The following is a 26579-nucleotide window of genomic DNA, read 5'->3' on the forward strand; positions in this document are numbered from 1 at the left end:
CAGAATATAATTCACAATGATTTTCCACCCCCCTGAACTGAACTCACCCTGAATCCAGGACAAGCAGCAAGAAACAACATGAACTGTACCCCCGAGTCTCCCGATGACACTCCAGGCCCATCACCAGGCCTTCCCCAGAGGACATCAATGGTGGTTCACTTCTAACAACACAGCAGTTTTGCTGGCTTCTGTATTTTCTATAACAAAAGCAACCACTGTGGATGAACCCCTTTGGGTTTGCCCCCTGCAGCTCAGTACTGGGGGCGAGACCCCTCATTTCTTGCATGTGGTGGAGTTTGTTTTATCCACACTGTTAAGCTAGAGATAGTACCCAACACCACGGGTTCAGGGCTCAGGCCTACAAGACTGCCCCCCACTTTAGACACAGTGGCTTCTGACTAGCCAGCAAGACCAGTACCCCTTCTTCAGAAGTAGCTGCAGGTCCAGCTTTCGCCTGCACTGACTTGGCTATAAACCAGAGGTTCCCACAATCCCCCTCCCACCCCCGGCTCAGGTCCAGTTAGGCAGAGGATCACAAAAGTCAGAGAAACCATTTACTTACTAGATCACTGGTTTATTATAAAAGGACATAATTTGGGAACAGTCAATGGGGGAGCTGTGGAGGGCGAAATGCCCGGGCAAGGGTGGGCAAGCCGAGTGCTACTGCCCCAGTACCTCTACATGTTAACCAGAAGCCCCTGCTCGGGTTCCAGGGGACCTCACTACAGAGACAATGGTGACTGACTCGTGGCCCTCCCGCTCCGCAGTCAGGGTGGGACTAGAACTAAAACTTCCCAACACTCTACGCAGGGTTGGTTCTCCTGGCACCCTGCCCCCACCCTCAGGTGGAGTGCACCTCATGAACCTGACACCAGGCACCTCTATCACAGTCAACACCTGAATCACCACACACATTTTTCTTACAAATCACAATATTGCAATTGACCTCCTAGTCTTGGAACACAGATTTCTTAAAGTAAAATCACAATTCACAACAATGACACATTATCCGAATCTCAGTCCGCCCTTCCTGACTGTCCAGCCCAACATCAGCTGCAAACGTCTCCGGCACGAGGACAGGCAAGGTTGCGGGCGTGTGGCCTCGGCAATGCACGCAAGGCTTCTCCCTTCCGGCGTTACAGAGCTGAGGCGGTGCCGTGTCTTGCTCTGAATCTCTTCTGAGATCTTAATGCAGTAGCGCAGTCCCCTCGTTACATCAGCCATTATTCACTCCTTACCCACGGCTGCCATTTCCCCTCCTCTCCACACGTGGCAAAGCTTCTCCACCTTGGGGAGGGGCGAGGTCCAGCCACCGTGCTGGTGGGTATGGCAGGCAGCTACCCGGGTCTGGCAGGTGCTTCCGCAGCAGAGGCAAGGTCCACAGGGCACAGGGCCGGGGAGCCATGCTCCCCACCAGGCAGGAGAGCTGCTTCCACTGAGAGCCCCCATTTTGCCAGATGGCAGGAAGGCACACCCTGGCCCTCAAGCCCTTAGAGATTCCGACATAAAAGGTTAAAAAGTTACAGTTCTGCTTAGGAACCAGCCCCACTTGCAGTCCTTGCAGACAGTGCACCAGTCGTATGGACCCTTCTTTCAAGCAGGCTGAAGGGTGATGTGGGGAAGAAATAACAATACCTCCCCTCCTCCCCCAAGAACAGACAAATCTATGCATTGGGGACATTCCTTAAGCCCCACTCATAAAGGCATGTAAGTCAGCCCTTCACGCATTTCTCCCTTTGTTAGACAAGCCACGTTTTCACTTGGGGAAGTCTGCCCTCCCTCCACAGGGAGTCTGCCCACCGCGGGGCACTGAGGCTGCACACTGCACTCTGGTCTGCACCACACGCAGCTGTGCAAACCGCCAAGCACCTTCTCGCTGGTTCTTCTACAGCACCCCGAGAACTTGCATCCACCATCGGAAACACAAAGCCTGGTCCTGTCAGGACCCAGGGGCAGCCCCCCAGGCTGCAAGCCTCAGCCTGACTTGCCAGCTGTGATCAGGATGTGCCCCAGGGCACAGAGTCATCTGTGCTGTCTCTCTTATGGCTTTTACTGGTATTTTGTGCCCCAAAGGGTACGAGGAGTATGTCCAGGCTGAGTCCACTTCTGCACCGCGCTGGTGCCCTCCTGTCCATGCACATCATGGACACAGGTGGCCACTTCAGGGAACACGTGGGCCAGCTACTTGATTCCAGTCACCTTCCAAACCAGGAGTGGGGTTCCTGTCCTGCTCGAGTGTCAGACTCTCAGGTCTCCACAGGGCTATGCTCCGTGTGGGTATCTCTAGTAGGTCAGGTTTCCATCACCTTCCTGGCTGACCCTGTGGTCAGGCTAATGGCCACTATCCATGAGCCAGTAAAAACCCAAACGTAGGGGTATTTTACTTTTCATCACTGCCAGAAAACAGCATGCAATTCAGCCCACTGAGCTGACTTGTTTTCACCTTCTTCCACCAGTTTGTCCACCCACTGGTCTTTATGCAGCAGCTTTCCAAACAGGGCGTCATCCATCCCCCTTGGATGGCTGTCCATACACCGAACAGCTCTGTCGGCCAGTTGAGAGCTCTTTGGAGAGCACGGTCAAGGCACAGTCCAGTCCAATGTCCCCCCAGGCAGGTCCAGAGTCGGTCCGAGGGGAGAGCATCCTCTTGCCTCTCCTGGGTCTCCTCCTCACCCTCGCAGACAGCATAAATCCATGGGACTCTTCTGGGCACTGCTCTCCCCACTACAGATTTCCCTGACACCATCCTAGACACAGCTGTCTCCGATTCTAAGGTCATTTCATGGCTTTCAGTCATCAGGGCAGCTTCGACACATGTCAGGTGGCAAGGCAGTAAATACCCCTCGGAGGGCAATGCTCTGGTCCAAACTTGCAGCTGTCATCGCTGGGAGGCGCGCACAAGCTCGTGCCATGAGCAGGGGCAGGCTCCCTGTGGGGTTATGGCATCAAGACTGTCCTCCTGCCCCGCCCCCACCCCCCGGGCTCTGCAGGGAAGGCCCTCGGCAGCCTGGCTGCCCACATCTAGCGTGTCTCATGAGCGCTACGTGAAAGGCGGATTTACATGACTTCTCTTGTATAACGCTGGGCGGGGGGCGCTGCCCAGTGAGATATAAGACCCATCCGCATAATACAATCAGGTCAAACAGACACAAAATTTCACATTAAGGCTGTTCAAACACATACATTCTATAATGTTTACCTTAACTGCTTCAGCCCTTCTAGTCATGAGCGTAGTCTCCACATCGACAGCGTTTAGTCTGACCAGAGGAGGGAGGGAAAACAGCCATTGCCAAGAAATGTTCAGGTACCTACTTAAACCTGATTTTCATCAGCCTATTGATTTTACCTTTTTAAAATGTAAATAAATAAGTTAGGGCTTCACCAATGGATTTGGGTGCCTTCTCTCCACCCCATCACCATTTGACTCATTTCTGTGCGAAGGGCTCTGGGTACCCAGCGAGGAGGCGTGCAGCACCCCCGCCCTGCAGTCAATCTTGAACTCAACCCACCTGGCCACTGCTCCAAGTGGGTGCTGGTCACGTTTCTCAGCATCATCTCCACCTTCTAGATTTTTAAATTTCTCCAAACAGGGTAAGTAGAACAAATGTGGGGCCTTTGTGCCTGTCCAACCTTAGGTAATGCCACCTCAAAAACTGTTTTAATCCCAGTGCCCTTTTGATTCATCCCATTTCCTATGAGCCGTTGAAACATTCCCACCCTCTTCCAAAATGCTCCCCTTTGAGAATTTCTCAGCTTCTTACTAATCCTCCAGAAAATCCCCCCTTGTCAGGAAGAGTCTTTGTTCCCTTGGCCTCTCCCCATTCTCCTGTTTTTATTGGCATTGGTAACCCCAAGAAGAGAAGCTGACACAGCATATTCCAGAAGGGCTTCCAGAAAGGATGTTTTGTAACAACAAGGTTACACGGAGTACCCATGTGAAAGGGGCCCCAGGATCCAAACATTTACCATGACCCAGGAAAGGGTGTATTTGAGGGGGCTGGTGGGCATCCTAGTCATCAAAGCCAATCCCACACGCTTGCAAGCGAACAGCACAGCTGCTTCATCTGGAGGGACCACTGGTGTTAATGAGGTGACCTACGGCCCTCCCTCGGGCTCAACAGACCTCACGATGGCTTTAGTCCAGGCACCAGGTGTCGGGCCCCTCGGGATCACGTGCTGCTGATCACGTTCCCCAGGGAGCTGTGGATCCGGAATGAAGCCGCTCTTGTACTCCTCCCCTCTGCAGCATTCAAAGTTGGAAACGCAGCTCCCAAGAGTCCCTCTTCCACCCACCTCAGTACAGGTTCCCCGGGAACACGGATGTGCCTCACCACAGGATGAAGCAACTTCACAAAACCCCTTCTGGTTCCAGTCACATCTCGGTTCCCCCACCATGCCATCTGCCTGCTGACCAGGTCCTAGAGGTCTGTTGTCCCTGCGCGGCTCCCTCTTAGAGGCAGCTGAGGCCAGTGGCTCAAGCTCAGGACCAGAGTTTGGTCTGGCATCAAGGTCTGACGCAGCATGCTTCTACATTTAGCTCAGCTATGGTAGATAACAATAATCACGGCACAGAATATTTGCCTTTTTTCTTATAGTCTGCATTTCCTCACATATCCAGGGAACCAAACCTCTGGAAGCTGGATCTGTTTTGTAACTTCCACTCTTGAGTTTCACCTTTAGTAACTGAGTTCAGCACAGCCGCTGCCCCACACCGTGAACACCCACATCGGAAGCAAAGGCCCCTCACCCCTGCCCGCCCCTTCCTCCCCAAACCATGTTTCTGTGATCAAGGTGATGCTAGCAAATGCTGCTTATGACACAAAGTAGATGAACTCCTGACCACCCATTCTGATGGTGGAGGAGAGGTTTCCCCACATCCAACAGATAAATCTCAGATACCACTTGAGCATCTGAGAATCAACTCAGTTCTGACACTCTGCCCAGGTGAAGGGCTTAGTCCTCTTTCTCTCCCGCTGCCCCATCACAAGCCCAGGTCATTAACTCCCTGGGCTCGTGACCTCATGGCATGTAACTCAGTGGCCCCTAGGCCGCCCTCCCTCGGGTTCAGCTGGTTCTGTGGCTCACAGAACTCAGAGACACATCTTACGCACTAGATCACTAACTTATTACAAAAGGATAATTCAGAACAGTTGGATGCAAGACATGCAGTGGGCAGGGTGCATGGCAAGAAGCTTCCGGTTCTCTGAGAACATTTTCCTGGCACCACCCACCACCTGCTCCCCAACCCGAAAGCTCCAGAACACCATCCTTTGGGTTTTTTTATGGAGGCGTCATTATAGACATGACTGATTAAATCACTGCTAGTGACTGGTTCAGCCTCCAGGCGCTCTCCCCTCCAGAAGTGAGGGGATGGGGCTGGAAGTTCCAAATCTCTCATCACACGGCTGGCTCTCCTGGCGACCCACAGCATCCTTCAGTGAGTCCACCACAAACATGACTCCAGACACCTTTATCACTCTCACATAGGAGATTCTAAGGGTTTGGGGAGCTGTGCCCCAGGAACCATGGACAAACCCAAGTATATATATGACAAATACATTCTGGTCATGTAAGTAGCAAAATGTCTTTTTCTTGTAAATCAAAGTATTTCAGGGTCTTTTGCGCTTCTGTGTGAACTGTGGAATCAGTTTGTAAATAGCCACAAAATAACTTGTGGGGATTTTGACTGGGATTGCTTGAACCTATGTGTCCCTGCTCTCCCATTACACAGGATACCTTTTCACGCTGACATGCCCTTTGATGCCTTTAGGGTTGGTTTTAGTTCTGATGTCATCCAATTTAGCTATTTTTACTTTTGCAATCTGTTCCTTGGTGCCATCACCAAATCCACTGTCATGGAGCTCTTTCCCTGTGGTCTTCTAAGAGTTTTAACTTTAACTCCAACATTTGGGGCTGAAGTGCAGAGTTAATTTTTTGGTATATGATGTTAGGTAGGGACCCAGCTCGTTCTTTTGCACGTGGACATCCACTTTTCCAAGCGCCACCTGCTGCAAACTGTCCCCTCGCCACTGAATAGTTCAGATGCACCTGTTGGAGCACAGATGCAAGATTTTCTCTCTGGGCTCTCTATTCTATTTCATCAGTCTCTGAGCCTATGCTAAAACACGGTTTTGGTTATTGTAACTTATAAGTTCTGAAACAAGGAAGTATGAGATCTTTTTGTAATACTATTTTGGCTGTGCAAAGTTCCATGAGCTACCACACGGCCGCTACTTTTTTTTTTTTTTTAATAGAGGCATGTTTATTTCTTTATTTATTTGTTTTGTTTGTTTGTTTGTTCTGTTTACACATGCACTGGGTACAGTCAGAAGCGCGGGAGGGCGAGAGAATTCACCAGAGCCAGAGCGGGGAGCAGAGCAGGCAGAAGGACCGAAGTACACTGCTGAGGGGAGCAGCGGGCGGCAGGAGAGGTCTGCGCGCCATGTGGGACCCTCCTCCGGTGGCCGGGGAGCAGCCAGGGATCGAACCGGCGCCGCAGAGGCCGCGGGCAGCTTCGCAACCCAGCGCTCAACCGCTGCGCCACCGGGGAGGCCCACGGCCGCTACTTTTAAAAGTTCATTTTCCTGATTTTTTTGCTGACACCTTTGCAGTCTAAAATTGTAAGAGCATGTTATTTGAAAATAAATGCTACATCTTCCGTTCCAATCTTGGGTGTCTTTTACTTCCTTTTCTGTCTGGCTAGGACTTTCAGTATTATGCTGAAGGGGCAAAAGCAGGCAAGCTTGTCTTATCCTCGCTGTTAAGAGTAAAAGCATTTTCAGTTTTTTAGAATGGAGAATGACGCTAGTGGTCGGTTTATCATTTATGGCTTTTATTATGTTGAGGTCGTTCCCTTCTGTTTCCAGTTTGTTGACTAATTTTACCATCAAAGGTGTTGAAAGTTTGTGGGTTTTCCTGCATTAATGGAGACTCGTTTCACCTTTACCTTTTCATTCTCCTAATGGGCCTATCACAGCTTTTGAATGCAGAATAAATCCCACTTGGTATGGGAGAAAATCCTTTTTCTATGCTGTTGGATTTGGAGTGTTAGTGCATTGTTGCAGATTTGCACATAACTGCTCCAGGAATAATGACCTGCACTTCTCTTGCAGTATCTGCACTATGATACCATGCAAGTCTCAGGATAATGCTGGCTTCATGGAACGAGTTGGGATGTGTTCCTATATCTGCAATTTTGGATTGGTGTTAGTTCTTTAAATGTATGGTGGAATTCACCAGTAAAGCCATCTAGTCCAAAACTTTTGTCAATAGGTTTTTGCTTACTGACAAGTGTTAGGAGTCTACTCACATTTTTCCTTTTTTTATGACTCGGTCTTAATTTTTTTATTTCTAGGAAATTTTGCATTTTATAAAGATTATATAATTTGTTGGAGAACAACTGTTGATAGCACTCATTAATAATCCTTTTTATTTCTGTACAATCACTAATAAAGTCCCAATAGTCATTTCTGATTTTAATAATTTGTGTTCTGTTCTTCTCAGCCTAGCTAATGGTTTAAATTTGTTCAGCTCTTCAAAGTAACAGCTTCTGGTTTGCTGCTTTTCCCTATCCTTGTGCCATTCTCTATTTCTCTCTGCTCTTATTTTCTTCCTTCAGCTAGATTTGGGTTGAGTTCACACATCTTTTTCCAGTTCCTTAAGTTATAAAGCTATGCTGCTGATTTCAAATATTGCTTATTCTGCTATCTAAGTATTCATAGCTACAAATTCCTTTTTTTTTTTTTAATAGAGGCATGCTTTATTTGTTTGTTTGTTTTTTGTTTATACATGCACTGGGTACAGTCAGAAGTGCAGGAGGGTGAGAGAATTCACCAGAGCCAGAGTAGGAGCAGAGCAGGCAGAAGGACCGAAGTACACTGCTGAGGGGAGCAGCGGGCGGCAGGAGAGGTCTGCGCGCCATGTGGGACCCCCCTCCGGTGGCCGGGGAGCAGCCGGGGATTGAACCGGCGCCACAGAGGCCGCGGGCAGCTTCGCAACCCAGCGCTCAACCACTGCGCCACTGGGGAGGCCCTACAAATTCCTTTTTAGTGCTTAACTGTGTTGCTCAAGTATGGTATGTTGTGTTTTGCCTTCTTTAGTCTCAAATATTTTCCAATTTCCCTTGTGATTTCAACATATTGGTTATTTAAGAATGTGCTGTTCAATTTCCACTTTGGTGAATTTCCCACTTTTCCATCTGTTATTGATTTCTAACTTCACCCATTGTGGTAGGATAAGATATTTTGTCTGATATCTTTTTATATCTATTAAGACATATGGTCTCTCCTGGAGAATGTCCCATGTCCACTTGAAAAGAATACGTATGGGATTATTGTTGGGTAGTGTCATGCATGTGTCTGTTGGGTCTAGTTGGTTTACTGAGTCCTCCACTTCCTCACTTGGTCAGATTCTCTCCCTCACTGACAGTGGACTACTGGTATCTCCAACTATTACTGTAGATCTAATTTTGCCAAATTTTGCTTCATATAATTTGATGGTTTGTCATCCAGAATATAAATATAACTGTGAAAACCTGCTGTATTAAAATTCTTTATAAAATTATCTTTTCTGATCTTTGGTTACTATTTTTGTGGCAGAGAATAGTTTTTATGGAGTAAAAAATTTTTTCCTATTATTTCATGCTCAACTTTTTTGTGTCCTTGGATCCAAAGTAAATCTCTTCCAGAGAGCAGATAATTTGATTTTTTAAAAAATCCTTTTGGTGAATTCACTTACATTTATGTTAAGGTGAAACTTCTGTCATTTTGCTGATTTTTTCCATGTGCCTTTTAACTTTCTTTGCCCACATTTCCTGCATGACTGTCTTCTTTTGTATTTAGCTCATTTTTTTTTTTTTTTTTTTAAGAGCAGAGTTCTCTCCGCCTCTTTTTCTTTTTTAAGATTTATTTATTTATTTATTTATACATGCACTGGGTACAGTCAGAAGCACGGGAGGGTGAAAGAATTCACCAGAGCCAGAGCGGGGAGCAGAGCAGGCAGAGGGACCGAAGCACACTGCTGAGGGGAGCAGCGGGCGGCAGGAGAGGTCTGCGCATTATGTGGGACCCTCCTTCGGTGGCCGGGGAGCAGCCGGGGATCGAACTAGTGCTGCAGAGGCTGCGGGCAGATTCGCAACCCAGCGCTCAACTGCTGCGCCACCGGGGAGGCCCTGTATTTAGCTCATTTTCTTTCAATAAAGTATTTCAATTCCTTTCTCATTTCCATTTGTGTATAGTCTGGAGTTATTTTCTTTGTAGTTACCAAGGGGATACACTAAGCATCCTCAAGTTAGAACACTCTAGTGTGACTTTATACCAGCTTAACTTGAGTAACATACAAAAACTCTGCTCCTATCCAGCTCTGACCCCATCCCTTTGTAGTTATCACAAAAAGTACACCTTTACACACTTTGTGTCCACAAACATTAAAAAAACTCTCAAATCAAGTAGAAAATAGTTACAAACCAAAGTTATAATAGTGCTTTCACAATCATACAAAAGTACTTGCTTTAACCCAGAGAGCTGCATTGCTTCATCAAGGTGTCCTTTCATTCCACCTGAAGGATTCCTTTATACAGACAGGTGTAATGGGAACCAACTCTCAGCTATGGTTTACCTGGGAAAGTCTTGATTTCTCCCTCATTTTTGAAAGACAGTCTTGCCACATATAGGATTCTTGCCTGACAGCCTTTCCCCTCAGTATTCTGAATAGATCAAACTACTGCCCTTGTTAGGGGGAAGTGATGTCCTGAGTTAATCCCATACAGGCTTTGTGGACTCCACCCCCACTCCAGACTAAAACCATCAGGACATTGGGGAAGACAAATCCCATCACCACCAAGGGGAGGGTGGCTGGGACCGGAGGGTGGAGTTGGGCAGCCAGGTTGGATATAAAAAACCAAACACGTGGGCCTAGGGCTCTCTCTGGCTCGCGATCACTCGCCTCCCGGCTTCACCGCTCCTGGCTGGCGGCCAGCTCTCAGAGCGCCATTTTGGGGTTCCAGATCGGCGGATCGGGTAGGACTCATTTAAAACTTTGTCTCCCGCTTTTCTCCCAGAGCTGTATATTTCCTCATTTCCCCTTCCCTTGTAAATAAACCTTTTATTAACCTTTCACGTGTGCCTGCAGTAAAGCATTGATAAGTCCTTTTAAGCGCGCGGGTGAGGACCCACAGTCAGGCACCCCGTTTTGTATCGGGGTTGCTCTACAACACCCTCTGGCCAGGGTTTTGATGAGAAATCTGCTACTGATCTCACAGGTGAGAATATGATGAAAACTGTCTTCCTCTCACATTTCTAGTTAATAATGTATATCACTGACACGCCCCCCAAAAGAACATTTTCCTACAGTATCATGATGTTAATTCAAGTTGTGGCATCATGTTGAGACCAGAATTTAAGGAAAATGAACTGAGTGTTTTAGGTGTAGATATATGGGGATCTTTAAAAACCAGAAATTAGTAGATTTTTTCAAACTAGTAACGAAAAGGTCATTGAAAGCATCTTATAGATTTTATTTCTGGTGTAAATATTAATCTGTAATAACCCACATAAACAAAAAGCTCTTTGGGGTCCATTTTTCCTAAAAAGAATAAGAGGATCTTGAAACCCGAAAGTGAGAAAACCTCTGTGGTTTATACAGAACAGTGGCTGGTTTATTTCTTGCTCTGTTCTCCCAAGGAGACATCTGACAACATTACAAAAACAAAAACAACAAAACCAAACCCTCCAGAAATCTCTGGCTGGGCCTAGTTGTAGTGTATATATCCCAGGAAACTTTTCTGATAACGTGATAAACTTGGACCCCAGCTACCTTATTCACTTTTTCTCTTTAACTCTATTTTTTATTTTTTCCCTTTTCTTATTTTTCTGCTATTTTCTACTATTTCTTAGGCTTTTGTTTTGTCATTTTTTTAAACCTTTCTTTCTTTTCATCAATGTCTCTGTTTTCTCATTCTGTCTTTAATGTTTTTCCTTTAATTAACATTGTTAGCGTTGTTAGGACAGTTAGCACAGTCAGTACTGCTAACATAGTCACCAAGTAGAGTTGGCTCCAGTACTATAGTGGGTACAGAGAGCAGTCACTATGCTGTGATGCAAGACCTTGCAGCCATCTCTGCTAATGAGGAGACCCATAAGGAAAATTAGAAGACCCTCAAAGAAACCTAGGCTGGGTACATTCACCAAGGTGAAGTTGGCCTCACACATCCGACCAGGAAAATAACGTAACCTATGGTGCCCCAACTCTGGGGACTTTCCCAGTAAGTCCACAGTATGAAGGCTTTGAACCACCCAAATATTGTTAAGTTATTTGAGGTGATTGACCGGAAAGATGTTTAACTCCTCATGATGCAGTATGTCAGGGGAAAGGATATGTTTGATTATTTTCTGGACAAAGTCCACATTTTGGAAAAAGAGGCATGTTCAGACAGTGGCTCCCAGCTGTGCAGTACTGCCACCAGAAAGGCATCGTACACAGGGACTTGAAGCCAGAAAACCTGCTTGTCAACACTGAACTCAATGTAAAACTCACAGACTTTGGTCTAAGCAATGAATTTATCGGCCATAAACTGCACCTCCCGTGGAAGCCCCTTTTGCACGGCCCCGGAACTCTCCCTGAACCAGAACTAGACAGCCCTGCAGCACCCCTGTGGAATCTGGGAGCTGTTTTGTGTAGAATGGTCACTGGGTCCCTGCCTTTCCTGGGCGAGGACTTTTGGAAGCTGTAGCATTGGATAATGAGTAGACAACTCTTTATCCCTTTCTTATCTCTGGCATGTGAACAGCTCTTGAATTGATGACCCCTAAAGAAAGGAGCATTAGATGAAATAATGAGACATCCGTGGAACAACATGAAAAAGGGGGAACACAGGTCTTTCAGTAAACCACCCTAAGAGGACAACAATCCCCAGGTGACAGAGATGATGACCATGGGTTTTCTGTGGCCACAGACCCAGGGCTGCAGCACAAAGAGGGTTTGATGGTGTGATGGCAACGTAGCTCACACTGAGGTCCCCAAGACCCACGGTGGAGGCCACACGGCACTGTGAGCCCCCACCCCACACCCACCCCCAACAGTGGACTTCTCTCCCTGGCCAGTGTGGCTCAGCCCAAGGAACTGCTAGAGATGGAGTGAGCCCGCCGAGGAGGCCCGGGACACAGGGTCAAAGGGCAGCAGCAGAGTGTCTGCCCGGCTCCCACCTAGCCTGCACTGGAGCCCCGCCGGTGGTGACCGCCTTCCCAGTCCAGGCCCAGCATGGACCCGGGGCATCCCCCCTTCACCCCCCAGAAAATTATTACTGAGCAGCCAACAGGCTCCTCAGAAACTCTTCATGAGGTCAGCCCGGCAGGGTGATCCCGCCTCTCCCTCAGCCCAGGCCAGCAGGGGGTGTCAGGAGGGTCTTCAATTTCACACTCAATAACTGTCTGAGGCCGCTGGGCAACAATTTCGTGTGCAGTTGAAAAAATCTGCTGCCACCTCTCCCAGAAGGCCTCTCCCCCAAGGAAGGGTCCCAGTGACCATTCTACACAAAAACAGTCCCGGCTTCCCTGCATCTTCTGAGGACAAGCTCCTGGGCACCAGCTGCCTGGCCACTAGGGGGAGCGCGCTGCGGAGATGCCGCTGTGTGCACGTGGCGCGTGCCCTGGGTCCAGAGGAAGGTGGAGGGTGCAGACCTCGGCTGCCCTTGAGCACGCGTCCCTATCATGGGGGTGCCCGCGCCTCCATGGCTTCAGAAGCAGTGTGCCCACGACACCCAGTGAGTGCAGTGGACAGCTGGGCCGCCTGGGCCGAGTCAGGCCCCAACTGCAGGTCTGCCTCCCCCAACCCAGGGGTGAAACTCAGAGGCTGGCCTTTTCCTAGAGCCTCCTCCTCCCCGCCCCTGCTCCCCTGTGTCTTTTCTGCCATGTTTGGGGTGGGGGTAAGGGATGGGTCTTGCAATGTACTTGGATCTTCCAAATCTGACGGCAAAACTGAGTCTCCAGCATGCTGTGTCCCAGATACTGTCTGCGTCCTCCCTGTACAGAATGGGGCTGCGTGGACCCCAGGGCGAAGAGCATGCAGTACTGTAGTACTTGGGGTCCATCAAGTAACTAAAGAGGGACATGACCCAAGAGAATTCCTACAGGAGCCCCTGAGAGCAACAAGTCTGGTTCTGAAGGGACAGACCAGACCACAGGAAACGACACAGCGCTGTGCAGGCCTCCGCACACGGACTCACCTGGCTGGGAACTTTTGGTGCTACAGCCTATGTTGCTAACGATCAAGAGGTCCATTATAGGCTTACAATGGCCCACAGACCAGTCTGCGTGGAAAGTCAAGAGGCCTGGGGTGGTTCCCCAATTTGGCTTAGGGGTCACTTACCTGTGCAGCTGAGTTTCCCGAGTAGAATGTGGAGCTGGGCCCCCACGTTAAGTTTCTCCTCTGAGAGTGGCACAGAGCAGTCCTTCAGGCAGGCCAGGCTGGGGGATGGCTGTTCAGTAAGTTCGAGGTTCCAGGACTGATCGAGGAGTCAGGTGGTTGGGATGGGGTCCACCAAGAGTTATGGGAAGATACACTAGTCCCAACAGGTGGGAGAGACGGAGGATAAATGGCTTTTAAAAGACAAGTTCTAGGTTCCCAGGAACCTGGCATTTCCACTGCAGACAGCTGGTTTGTGGTCTCAGCTTCTCATCAGGGAGCGTCTTCGTGCGTTCCCGAGAAGCCCGAGGAATGTCCAGGAGGCTGTGTTTGCTCTGTGTGGGACCCCTCCACATGCTGTGGCCCTGCCCACCGGGAATCATGGCCAGCGGTGATCTTAGTGTGTGTGCCCAGTTGGAAGGTTCTCCTTCGCCCGGGAGAGAAGGGCCAGGGAAAGCCAGATGAGGGCTGGGGCCAGGGCAGGCATCTTCTATCCCCAGTTTTGGTTTCTTTCATGCTGAGCAGCCTAATGGCGGGCCACCAGTTTTGCTCCTTCAGGGTAAGGCCCAATTCCTAGGTGGGCTTTCTGCAGTTTCCGAGACGGTTCATCCCTGCAGACTTTTGCACACACCTCACCATGCACTTGGCACACACTGTTCTGCCCGCCACAGAGACTATCACCTCCACGCCTTTGCAGGTGCAGTGTCCGCTCAGCCAATTCCACGCGGCTGCCCCGAGGTAAGTCAGACATAGATCCCACCCGAGAAGCTCGGAGTCCAGCTGGGAAGATGACACGGACCTCCCTATGGCAGGTCCCGAGCCCAGGTACGAAGGAAGGACGCACGCAGCACAGGGCATGCTCACCTGTTGCTGGAGATATAGGGGCAACTTCTTGGTATGGTAGTGCCACTGGGAACCCAGTGCCTGAGCCTGACCACAGGAAATAGACAGGAATGGGGGTTTGGACCACTCCCCACTGGTGCAGCTTGCTTTGCACCTCCAAATTTAAACTTTCCCCCTCCTAGGTATGGCCTGGAATGTAGTCAGCTCTGATAACTGAATGGTCTGCTAATGGGACTTTCTCCTGCTGGGAGCTCTGGGCTTTGGCTGGCTGGGCCAGCGGCTGCCTCCTCCTCATTAATCCAAGCTCAGTCCCTTGGGCTGAACGGGGTTTTAGTCAACTCTGAAGCCAACGTAGGCAGTGACTGAAACAATTTATTGGCATAATTACTATCTTTAGGGGGTTCCTGGCTACTGCATGTCAATGTAGAAAATCCTCTTCGAAGCAGTTTCAGGAGAAACCCAGAGGGCCACAACCCCAAGGGCCCCCAGGCTGTGAGAACAGCCTGAAGGTGGAATCCTGCCTACATCAAGCTGCCAGAGAACTTGGACCTCCAGTTCCTCGCTGAGCTTCCTCTCAGCTCCTGCGAGGTTCCTGAGGATGAACTCAAGTTCTTGATTATCTGGCCTGAGAATACAGCGCAGACAGGGCGGGCAGCAAGAGGTGCACCCCACCCTTGAAGGCCCAGCCCCGTCCTCTAGAGACACCACCCAGCTGGAGGGAACACTCACAAGCTACTCAGGTGGGTAGCCTGCTCCCCTGGGCCCTGGCCGTGTCCTCAGGCAAATCACTTAACCTTTCTTGGCCTCGTTTTCCTTGCCTGCAAATCAATGGTGGCAAGAAGTTGCATAGAAAACATATTCAATAAACTTGTTACTAGTATCCTATCGCCCAGGCCAACCCTGGCCCAGGCCAGAGCCTTTCTCAGATCCTTCCTTGTGAATTCTTAAAATACACAGATGTAAGTCCTCTAATTAGGAAAGAAATAGAGGTTTGCCATGAAAAGCTTGAGGAGAGACGCAATGGAGGTGATGCTGAGTTTGGACGGCTTGGTAGGGACTCTGCATACACCAATTCTCCCAACAGCCCTAGTGGGGAGCCACAATTATCTCCACTTTAGGGGCAGACACCAAGGCACAGAGAGGTTAAGTAACGTGCTTGAGGTCCCAAAGCTGGTAGACAGCAGAGCCGAGGCTCATTCCACTGGTGTGGCTTCAGAGACCTTGTTTCTCTTTACTGTACCTGTTCCCGAAGAGGGAAAGAGTTCCAGCACGCGGTGGCTGCTGACTGCTTTATGGCCACTCGTACCGTACACACACAACAACCATGTGTGCGCAGACACACCTACTACTTTGCCTAAGTATACAGCGACGTGACACCCACGGAGCTCCAAAGAGGGCAGGGCGCCCAGTCTGAAGGGCCGTTCACACTTGGCTCTGCAGCTTGGCCAGGGCGTGTGAACAGCCACTGACTCCCCAGGTGACTGGGAATGAACTCCTATTGTGTCAGGGCGTGGCCAGGGCAAGTAGTGCCACCTCAATGCTTGTACACGCCTTCTAAGGGGACGTGTCTCAGCTTTCCGTGGGCATGTCCCCATCAGGGCACTGTCCCTGTGCTCCTGCTGGGAGGGGGGTGAGTGCTCCATCTCGTTGTCAGAGCCAAGTCTCCCTGGGGGAAGGCTGTGTCAAGTTCACTGCTGCACAGGCTGTGTCACATCCCCCAACGTCGAGTATTCCCACCTTCTTTCAAAAGCCATCTGAGGAGGTACCGGTGGCATTCAATTGCTTTCTTTCCAAACACTTTGTGACGAAGATCTTCAAATACACAGACAAGATGGAGACCCTGTACCATCAACACCCACATGCACTGGCGGCTACACGGACATTCTGCTTCAGCTCTCCGGTGGCACAGCTGTCCACCCCCATACAGCGGCCAGTCTATCTCATTTTGAAAACGCACTTGAAAGCACACCGCAGACTCCAGCACGCTTCTCACCACATGCTCTAGCACACACACTGGCATCAATGATTCCATGATGCTAGTGCTTTTTTCTTTTCTGAAGGTGAGACACGCACAGACCTTAAACGGACCATGCCAACTGTCTGCCAGCTCCACTGCCAGCCCAGGTCCCTCCCTAAATGAGATCACAACTGCCCCCAGTTCCCCGCACTCCTACCCACAGCCCTGTCCACCCCTACCCCAGGGACCATCACTAAGCCATTCTGACAATTTTCACCACAATTTAAGCATGTTTTTCAGGACAGTTTTATTGAACTCTAACTCCCATGCCACAGAAACACCCACTTAAGGAGCGCACACAAGTCAGTGGTTTTTCACATATTCAGAGCTGGACAACCCTCGCCACCCATTTCAGAGCACCCCCACCCTGGAGGCCCACACGCAGGTGCAGCTGCACCACCAGGCTCTCGCCTCTGCCTCCCCCACACAGCACTGTGCCCAGCACGTCACCCCAGCCAGCTCGTGCCCTGCATGTCTCCAAAATCCATCCATGCAGTTGTGTGAGCAGCAGCCGCTTCCTCTAATGCCAAGAAGCATGCCATTGCAAGACCGATCCACCGCAGGCTCATTTCCCAGTCAACAGGCATTTGGCCTATTTCCAGTTCAGGGTGACTACAGACATACATATCCAACAGCCACATTGAGGACGTTTTACTTTTTCTTAGGATTTGTACATTTCAACGCACACTGTGTGGCCAACGGCCACACTGTGGCCCTGGGTGGAAGCCCCTAAACCACCAAGAAAAGTGAGCTACAGACTCCATGGGAAAACCAGGAGCTTCTGACAACTGCCAACGCTGTCAGATGGGCCTGCTTGTGTCCACAACACTGACAAAGAGTGGGAAATGACAGGGCTGAGTGTGAACCCTCCTGGCTTCCAGGCAGGTACAGAGAATCTGAACAAATGCTTTTCTGGACAGAGCGGCAAGCCCTCTGCACGGTTGGGAAGGGAAGCATAAGAGACACACTCTGGCTCCAACAGCACAGCAGAGCAGCTTTGGGAAGTGCAATGTCAGCCAGACTCCCCGACCCCCCTCCTGCTGGAGTGAAGACTGGTAGTGCTTCCCTGACAAGCAGGCTCTCCTCATCACACACACCCCGCCCTGGGCAGGTGAGGCCCAGCTGCACTGCCCAGGCTGGACCCCTAAGCAGGCCACACTCTTTCCTGACTCCAGGCTCTTGACATAGGTCCCTGCTCCTGAACAATGCCCCCCACATTTGCTCCCATCCTGCAGGCCTTAACTGTCACTTCCTCTAAGCAGCCTCCCCAAACACCCCAAACTGCCTTAGACTCAACGTCTTCTACACATTTCTTTTGGGGACAAAGTTTGGCCCTTTCTGCTGGTTGTACACCCAGAGTGTCCCGCCCTGTGGCCCACCCACTGCTCCACTGTCCTGGCCTGGGAAGCCCGTTGTATGCTCTGTCTGAGCGAGTTAGTAAGGGTGATGAGAATGACACCACACCTTCCATGTCTACCAGGGAGCCCCTGGAGCATGGTACTTAGTAGGTGCTCAGTGAGCAGAAAGCTGGAAGTCACCTGAGGCTGAGAGCAGAGGAAGGATCAGAGCAGAGCAAGAGTTGAGGTGCAAGCGCCAGGGCAAACTGGCCAAGCTGGGTGGCTCTGTGGCGGGGCCACAGGAACAGTCACCGGCCAAGGGGCTTTCAAGGGGACATCAACAATGAGGACAAGTTAGAAATGGGCTCCCAGGCAGGAAGAGGATGGCGCCCCAAACTGACCCAGAAGCTGCTGGGCGAGCGGGTTGGGGCTGCAGAGGGGACCTGGGCAGTCCCTTCCCGAGAACAGTTCTGTGCTCATAACTTGGGCAAACTCAAGGACGTACATGGAGGGGGTGGGGACCTTCACCTGCTGTGGGCATCATCTCTGCATCTGTTCCCTGAGCTGCCTGTGCCCAAGGGCAAGTGTCAATGTGCCGACCCCAGGCCCACCAGGCCCACAGATTTCCACATCAGTGTCTTTTTACCCTGTCTAGGCCCCAGATTGTCCAATACATCCTTTTCATACAGCCTGGACCCCCACAAAGCCACCTATCTATCTACACTGGGGGTTATCTGAAGTTTTCTAAGGGAAATTTTGACATGACAGGATTTCTACTTTACTTGCTGTCTTCCGAACACACCCCTAGAAACGCACTGAGGGATGTTCATTGTATGAAGAGAGGGAATGGTACCCCATTTCATACAAAGAGAACCTAAGGTACAGACAGATTGGGCAACTTGCCTGACATCACACAGCCAACACATGGAGGATGTGGTGCCTGAGCCCAGGGCTGGAATCCCACACCCTGCCCTTGTTCTCAGGACCTCCTGGACACTGACCTGATACTGAGGCTGCAGACTTCTCTCCAGGACAGACGTGGCAGGTCCTATAGGGAGAGCGGGCTCCTGTGCTGCCATCAATGGCCTCTTTCTCCCTCAAACTGATGTTTTCCTTCATCTTAAATGGCTCTCTCGCTTAAAGAACACCGACTACTTTATAAGCCTCAGTTTGCCCTGGATGGTCAGAGGGGCCACAGCAGCAGAGAAGGACACAGATAGTGTGCCCTGGTTTCAGATACTGCCTCCCTCCTGTGTGCAGCTTCGTGTTCAAACGGCTCTATGAGGAACCACAACTACAGCAATGGTTGTGACGCCACCTGGCAAGACAGGCACTCTATGGATGCCTCTACCACTGGTTTAGATCCTAAACTGCCAGGATCACATGGTCACTCCTCTGCTCAAAACCCATCAGCGACTCCCTACTCCTGGACACTAGGGTCCAACCCCTCCATGATTTGTGATTTGAGATGTTCTGCCATTCCAGGTCCACTGTGTGTGCCCACACCCAAGGACATGCCCACCTTGGAGCCCTGGCCAAGGGAGCAGTCCCTGCCCACCAAATGTCACCCTCTGTCTAAGTTCTGTTCCTCCTTCCATAGCTCATCAGCCCACTGTCTGCAAACCAGAGAAGCCCCTTGCTCCCATTTCTGGAGGGGCCACACCTCCAGGGTTAGGCACACCCAGACCCATACCCCACGCTGCCCCAAACCCTGTACATGTGTGCCCCTCCCACAGTGGCATGAAGTCTGTGAGTCACATCCCATGCCTGGCAGGGCAGACACTTGATAACCTGCTACTGCCACCGTCACCATTGATATTGCCACCAAAACCCTGCAGGGGAGACTGTAAAGAAAAATGTCACACGCAGGCTTAGTGGCGCCAGAGGAACAAGCCAGTCACCAGCCAAAGCCCCCGTGGACGAGGTATTCCAACCACCGACTGCACTGAATACTGCGACAGGTGATGCTGTTCAGGACACATCCAACGTAGAAATGTGGAAACTGAGGCTCAAAGAGCTGAGTGATTTGCCAAAAGTCACACAGTAAGCAAGACCCAGATCATTGAGGTAGATAGGGGACAAAATGCCAATCCTCTGCCTTGACCCCCTGCCATCTCAAGCCCCTGGTCAGTGATCTGCATTGGCCTCCGCCGAGTGCTGAGGACTCAGGCCACGTGTGCTGGCCCCAACCCCACCACCTGGTGCCTGCTCAACAGCGCCGGTTTACCTGGGAGTGGCTGGAACACACCATGGTTCTCCACCTCAACTGCCAAGTCAAAGTGGGAGCAGTCGCTCAGGGTGACCACCTCGCTGGCTCCACCAGGCATGAGGCCGTTGATCCTCAGTGGCAGCTCCAGGATCTGGCCCACCCGAGCCTCCACCTGGCAGGGGGCAAACTCCATGCTGCTGGGCTCGATCACGTACACCTGGAGGGCAGGGGCACAGGCTGGGGTCATCGGCCTCCAAGGGAGAGGACCGGCCTGCTGCTCAGATAGATGAAGAACTGCTTTGTGCTGGACACCGAGAACACATCAATGAGGAGAGGGAGCTGGGATACATGATGGAGTGTGCTGGCACTGGGGCGATGTTCAGGGACAGACTACCAGGGAAGGTGTCTCTGCGCTGACACAGGAGCTCAGACCTAAGCGTCATGTCAGAGGCAGTAGACCAAGGAGAAACACACTGGGAAGAAAAGGTGACCCATGCAAAGGAGCTGAAGCATGTGCCACCAGCTCAGCCTGCGGGAGGCCAGTGTGGCTGCAGTGTCCTGAGTGGGGGTAGAATGGAAAGAGCTAGAGTGTAAGAGGCAGTAGGCCAGGTCACGTGGGCCATGGCCAGGACGGTTTTCACTACAGTCGAGTGGGGAAGTCTTTGCGGGTTCCCGTCAATCTGGCCTCCATGGGAAAGTCACAGTCAGGTAGCAAGTGAAGAGGCTGCTGGGAAATCCCAGCAAGAGAACACATGATGGCATCCTGAACTGGGGTTGGTGAGAATGAACAGCTCACCGGACAAACGACCAGGTGGCTGTATCGGGCGAGAAGGGGCACCACCCATGACACCAAGAATGACATAAAACAAAACCGACCTGACTCCAGCTCTGCTCTAAGGCACTGCTAGCTCATCTAAGCCTCTCGCCTCTGGGCACCCAGGCTCTGCTACAGCCTCGCTGACCCATGAAGAAGCTGGCATGGAGGCTGCGGAGGCGGGTCAGCTGGCCACACTCACTGCCTCTCCAGGAGTGTCCTCAGGCCTTCAGATTGAGTAAACGGGTGAAAGGTGGTACATTTACTGAGGCAAGGAAGCTGGGGGGGGGGGGGGGGAAAGGCAGGACAGTCAGTTAATCCAAATAAGTGACAACCATATTGTAGCGAAAGGGTCTCCATCACACCCCTCTTTATGAGAGGTAGATCTCGCGTGTGCGGCCAGCAATAAAGAGAGCAAATGTTCAGCCGCGCCCCAAACAACACAAGGTCGGGATCAGACGCATTGTGTACCTAAGTTCTGCCCTAAATGAGGCAATAAAAGGGGACAAGGTGGGGGTCAGGCATCAGGAGACCGTCAGGAGGGGCAGGTACGGGCTGGGCTACAGCTTTTGCGAACTGAATTGGTCTTGGTCCCAGGTCACTCAGGAGCAAAAGCCAGGATCCAATGCAGGTAGTTCCTGACTTCGTACCTCAACAGGGAAGAGGGGAAAGGCACCTGGGCCAGGAGTCTGAGAGTTTCCCTTTCACTGTGAATTCATAAGCCCACACCCAGAGGCCCTGCCAGGTGGAGATCCCTATTTCCAGGTCTAGAGAGTTGTCTATACCGACTCTCTTGTTACTGTCTGGCTCCCCTTCCAAAAACTCCATCTGTCTTGGCCTTGGCCCTTCTGGTCCCATCCCCTGCCAAGGGTCAGATGCCAGCCCTCTCCCTAACCTTGCTGGCCATGAGCTGCTCAAAGCAGGGCTGGGGCCTGACAAGCCAAGCACTCACCTGCTACCAATACCAAGTACAAGATCAAGGGCTGAAACTAAGCCAGAGGGCTGGTTAAGAGGGGATGGCTAGAGACCACCATCCAGAGCACCCCGCTCCTCTGGAGTTGTCCTGGCCCCTGGGGTCTCACCTTCATCTCGCCAAAATGTAGCGGGTTCTGCACATCATGTGCCTGGATCACACTGAGGCCAGTGTCGCTGCCTGTGGTCATCACACCTTTGACGGTGACCGTAGCAACCACATAGTTTGATGAAGACCAGCTGAAGTTCCCACTCCCACCATGGGCCTGGGGAGGAAAATACCCATCAGATGAGCCCACCTGCCCACTCTCTCACACATTCAAACCCACTCACCTCCCCCCCCAACACATATTCTTTCTCTCTCTCACTCTCTCTCTCTCTCTCTCTCTCTCTCTCTCTCTCTCTCTCTCTCTCTCTCTCTCTCTCACACACACACACACACACACACACACGATCTACATTCCACAGCACCTGGAAAAACATGGCACTGGTCAACATCTTGCTGGAGGCTCCCCCTCCACCCCATCTCCTTTCTGAGCCTTATATTCTGGAGACCTCGTGACTGACATATGTACGCATGTGCCTGTGACAGTGGCCCAGAACCCAGGGGGCACCCCTGGCCTCAGCAAGGAGAGGGAAGGCCCTGCCATGGAGCCAGGTGCAGGATGCTGCTCCCCTGACCAACACTGCCTCCCTGCTGGCTCACCCCCGTGGCTCCCAGGCACCTGCCACGGTGGCCACAGCAGGGGCCTCCACCCCAGAGCCCTCGAGGGGCCAGGAAGGCCACACACCTGAGTGGGCACCATGACAAATCACAAAGGAAGCCTGAGCCAACACCGAGTTGAGAAGTCCGCAGAAGGCGCCCTCAGCTCCCCTCTCCCCTCAGCGACAATGGACAGGAAGGTGGCAGTTAATGGCAGTTATAGCCCCCAGCAGGAAGGAAAGTTTCCCACCAGTCCAGCAATGAGTCCAACCAACGGACATGCAGTGAGTGCCTCAGCCAATGAGACGTGGCCCCCAACTGGCCCTCCAACGAGTTTCCCTCTATCTCTTGACAACATCCTCAGGCCTCCCTCCTTCCTATAAAAGCCTCCCATCTCGATTAACCACCCCTTGGGATAGCTCTCTGCTTGAATTGTTTAATAAAACTAATTATTAGATCTTCAAATTAACTCAAGTTAAATATTTTTTTTTAATCCACAAGCAGCAGGTGCCAGGGTACAGACAAAACACCTGTCACAACCGCCACCGAACAGACGGGGACTGGTGGGGACTGTGAAGGCCGCGAGGGAGCAGGCCATGGAGAGCATCAATTGCTCCGACCCAGGCCAGAGGACACATACATGTCAGAGACCGAGAAGACTGGCCCGCTCACAGGTGGGAGGCCTTGTCCCTTGAATTTCACATTTACCTGCTTGGGGAAAACAATCATTTTATATAAAAGCAAATGTGAGGTTTGATCTATGTTTCTAAGTTTTCTGTTTTCACATTTCCCCCCCTCGATTACCAAAATGCACTGCTGTGATGGAAACCTCGGAAAATACAGTAGATTCTTTGACTTAAAATTGGCTCTGACCACAAGAGGGCAATATGGAAAGGCAAAGACTGGAGGGAAAGCCCCAAGCCCAGGGAGACACCCAGAGGCAGGTCCGCAGGCACCGCGGAGGATTACCTTGATGGTGTACTGATAGGCCCCAGTCTTTGGCTGCCAGGGAAACGTCAAGATGCCGGGATACAGGGTGATGGGGACATGAATTTCCACCTCCTGCTGGTTCCACACAGGCACCCGTAACGTATGGACTCCTCCATCCTACAATTGGCGAGAGCACCACATGTCACCATGACAACCAGGCTGTCCATTCCCAGTCAACCTCCCTGGGGACTGGATCCCAAAAGACTTTGTGGGGGACAGAAGGAAGAAGCCACCTGTCCCGCAGCCTGCTCTCTCAACAGAGACAGCTCTCCATGGTTCAGTAAGAGCCACTCAAGTAGATGCTGGACTTTACCCCCACAGCGGCCCAGCCACCATGGACACAGTGATCCTCACTTTACAAATGGGGACACCAAGGCAAGGGACACTAAAGCACCTCGCCCAGAGCCCCGGCTGCAGTGGCAGATGGCTGGAGAAATGGCTGCTGGACGCTTCCGGCTGTGGCCCGTGCCTCTTGTGGGTCCGTGATGCCTTGTGCGGGCAGGAAGATGAGGACCCACCAACCTTCCTGTCAGTGAAAGGTCACTCCCACCTGAACTGACTGGCCTCCTAAACACAGGGGTGGGTGAGGGGTGGTAAAAAGATTTAGGAAGACCAGCAGCCTCACAGCTCGAGTGCTCAAGGCTCCCAGTGGGAGCACAGCTAGACAAACAGGGTTAACACTGTCCCAAGGGTTTCTAGCCCCAGAAGGTACAGACCCATTTTCATAGGGATCCGTAAAGGCAGAGAAAGATGGGGCCCAGTGTGGAAACAGGGGGCAGGGAGACCCCAAAGGCCCAGTGCCCAGGGACCCTGTTGAAAGGGTACATTTCTATTGTGCATTTTCTCTCTTCTCCTCCCCCTACCCCCACTTGTGTTCTTCAGGGTCCCAGCAGCCCAGAAATCAAGGACTAGCTGTCACAGCTTAATGCCAAGTGCCTCGCGGGAGGTACTGGCAGGAAGAACTAGCTAGTGTGGGCCCTGGTCACAGCACACTCTGCAAGAACCAGGTGCTGGCAAAGACCTTGACAAGGCGCACCCTGCTAAGAGGAAAGCAGCCCACCTCCCTGGTGACCACCTCGCCGGGTCTGAGAGGGGCACTGCAGTCGCCACTTCTCAGCTCACCCGCACCTGATCAAGCCGCTTTCTTTATACCAAACCTCGAATCACTGTCGGGCGATGAGTGGTAAGACCCTGGCCTTTGATAACATGGTGAGTCCAGAGAGGGGACCCATGGCTCCTATGAAAGCAGCACAGGTTGAGTCTGGGGACCCGAGTCCTGGAGTCTCGGCTCGCTGGGGTTGTTAGCTCTGCCTGAGGAGGGCCCAAGGGTGCATGCAGGGGTGGGGGGACACCCACTTGCCTGGTCCACCACAGAGGTGAGGGCTGCCTCAATGGCTGTCTGGCCCCTCTTTATGGTCCTCACATGATGGTAAGAGCCATTCTGAGAAGAAGAGAGCACCTCAAAGAATTCAGGAGGAAGCATGGTCTCGATGCGGATGTTCTGGAAGGTAAGGAGGGTGGGTAAGGAGGGCGCTTCTGGAGAAACTCAGGAAACACAGGGAAGAAGCCACATGACCCAAAGCAGCCCAGGCCCAGACTCTGTAGAGTTACGGGTATTCCGTGCCCTGCAGAGAGAAGGCTCCAACAGAGCAGGCAAAGATGGCCTCTCAAAGTTCTCAGCCAATGAGAAGGGAGCAGGAGGCAACAGGCAGTCACCTCTCCCCATTCCCTCCCCTCCTGCCTCCTCTCTTCACCTCAGCCTTAGGGAGGACACACACTTAGAGGCTTGCAGGGTCTTGACAACCCTGCAGTGTCTCTCGTGGACTTGGCACCACCAGGAAGCACCCCAAATCAGCCTGCCTGCGTGGGGGCCCCTGCAGCTTTGGGGCTACAATCAGGCAGCTGCTCCAGGACACCCATCCCACCTCATCCCAACAGGTCCCAAGTTGGGCACTCACGTCTGACAGGTAGACCTTGTTGCCAGACTTGTCAAGCACTTCAACGGTAATTTCGTATAGGCGGCCGGTCTCCAGCACCCACCTGTCACCGGGGTGGACTGTAAACCCTGCAACACGATGGGCAGCAGAGGTGACCACTCCAGCCACAGGGCACGCCGTGGAGGGAGAGGGGGAGGATGGCCCTGTCGCCTGTTCCCACATTCCACACAAGACCGGCTGCTCCTGACCCCGTGACAGCGTGCGCCTTCTCATCGCAGGACCACTGTCCCCACTGTCCCCTCTACCCACAAATGAGCAGCTGCTGAGAAAACCCACCCCAAATCTTCCAGATGCCTCTCTCCCATACTCAATTATTCAATACACTGCTGTCCTGTCACTGCCTGCCTGCCGGTCTCCCCCGCACAACCAGCTACAGGGCCCCCAACTTCCTCTCCCTTGAAGTTCTGTGTCCAATATAGGCCAGACAGACGAAAGGTACGAAACAAACGTTTCTGAGTAAATGAAGCTCCTAAGACACACAGAGCCACCGGGCCTGGCGTCACTACCTTGTCAATGTGGGTCTGTGCCCGATGGCAAAATCATCTGCAGCTCACAAGGGGACCCTGGGGCTTCCTGCACTTCAAACACTCTCATGCCTGAATGTTCCCAACAGGTGAGTCAACTCAGAACAGTTTCCTCAGTGACGCAGGGGACACAGGTGTCCTGGACATTCAAGCCTTAGCCGTTCCCCCCCAAAGTCTCCGTGGTGGCCGATTCCCCTCCCCTTTTATTGCCAAACGTCTCTCCTCCTCTCCCCCTACCCAAGACATCTGCCAACTGTCAAGTCACCTTAGGGGCCTCTCTGGAAACCAAGCTTACCCTCCAAACACCCAAAACTAAGTCATGTCTAGCCAGAGTCTTGGTATAAAAAGGAGGCAGAGGGTCTCCCCGGTGGTACAGCGGGTTGAGCACAGCGCTGTGAAGCTGACTGCAGCCTCTGCAGCGTGGGTTCAATTCCCGGCCAGTGAGATTCCCACATGGCGCGGCAGACCTCTCCCGTCTTGCCCGCTGCTCCCCTCAGCAGTGTACTTCGGTCCTTCTGCCTGTTCTGCTCCCTGCTCTGTCTCTGGTGAATTCTCTCACCCTCCTGCACCTCTGACCTGTACCCCAGCCAGTGCTTGTATAAATAAATAAATATTAAAAAAAAAAAAAAGAGGCAGAACCCGCCCCCCCCCAACTTGGCCTAATCCCATCTAGGTCTAGGGAGAGGCCTGGGGGTCTGGCAGGTGTTGGTGGCCCTGGGTCTCGCGACTGATGGGACTCTCCAGAGTGGAGCATTTTCTGGGAAGCAGCTGCTTT

General features: G+C 51.8%; 1 protein-coding gene across 1 annotated transcript in view; it reads right to left on the bottom strand.

Moving 5' to 3' along the window:
- Nucleotides 1–26579, bottom strand: part of NUP210 (nucleoporin 210) — a gene marked incomplete at both ends in the record, with an annotated part of 86580 nt that overhangs the window by 39356 nt on the left and 20645 nt on the right. The window contains 5 exons of the mRNA XM_084247518.1: nt 19823–20021; nt 21701–21856; nt 23263–23400; nt 24644–24784; nt 25242–25348. Coding sequence (XP_084103644.1) covers nt 19823–20021; nt 21701–21856; nt 23263–23400; nt 24644–24784; nt 25242–25348 — 741 coding nt within the window. The remainder of the gene's footprint in view (nt 1–19822; nt 20022–21700; nt 21857–23262; nt 23401–24643; nt 24785–25241; nt 25349–26579) is intronic.

The sequence above is a fragment of the Talpa europaea genome (assembly GCF_964194135.1).
Source record: "Talpa europaea genome assembly, chromosome: 11".
NCBI classification, from domain to species: domain Eukaryota; kingdom Metazoa; phylum Chordata; class Mammalia; order Eulipotyphla; family Talpidae; genus Talpa; species Talpa europaea.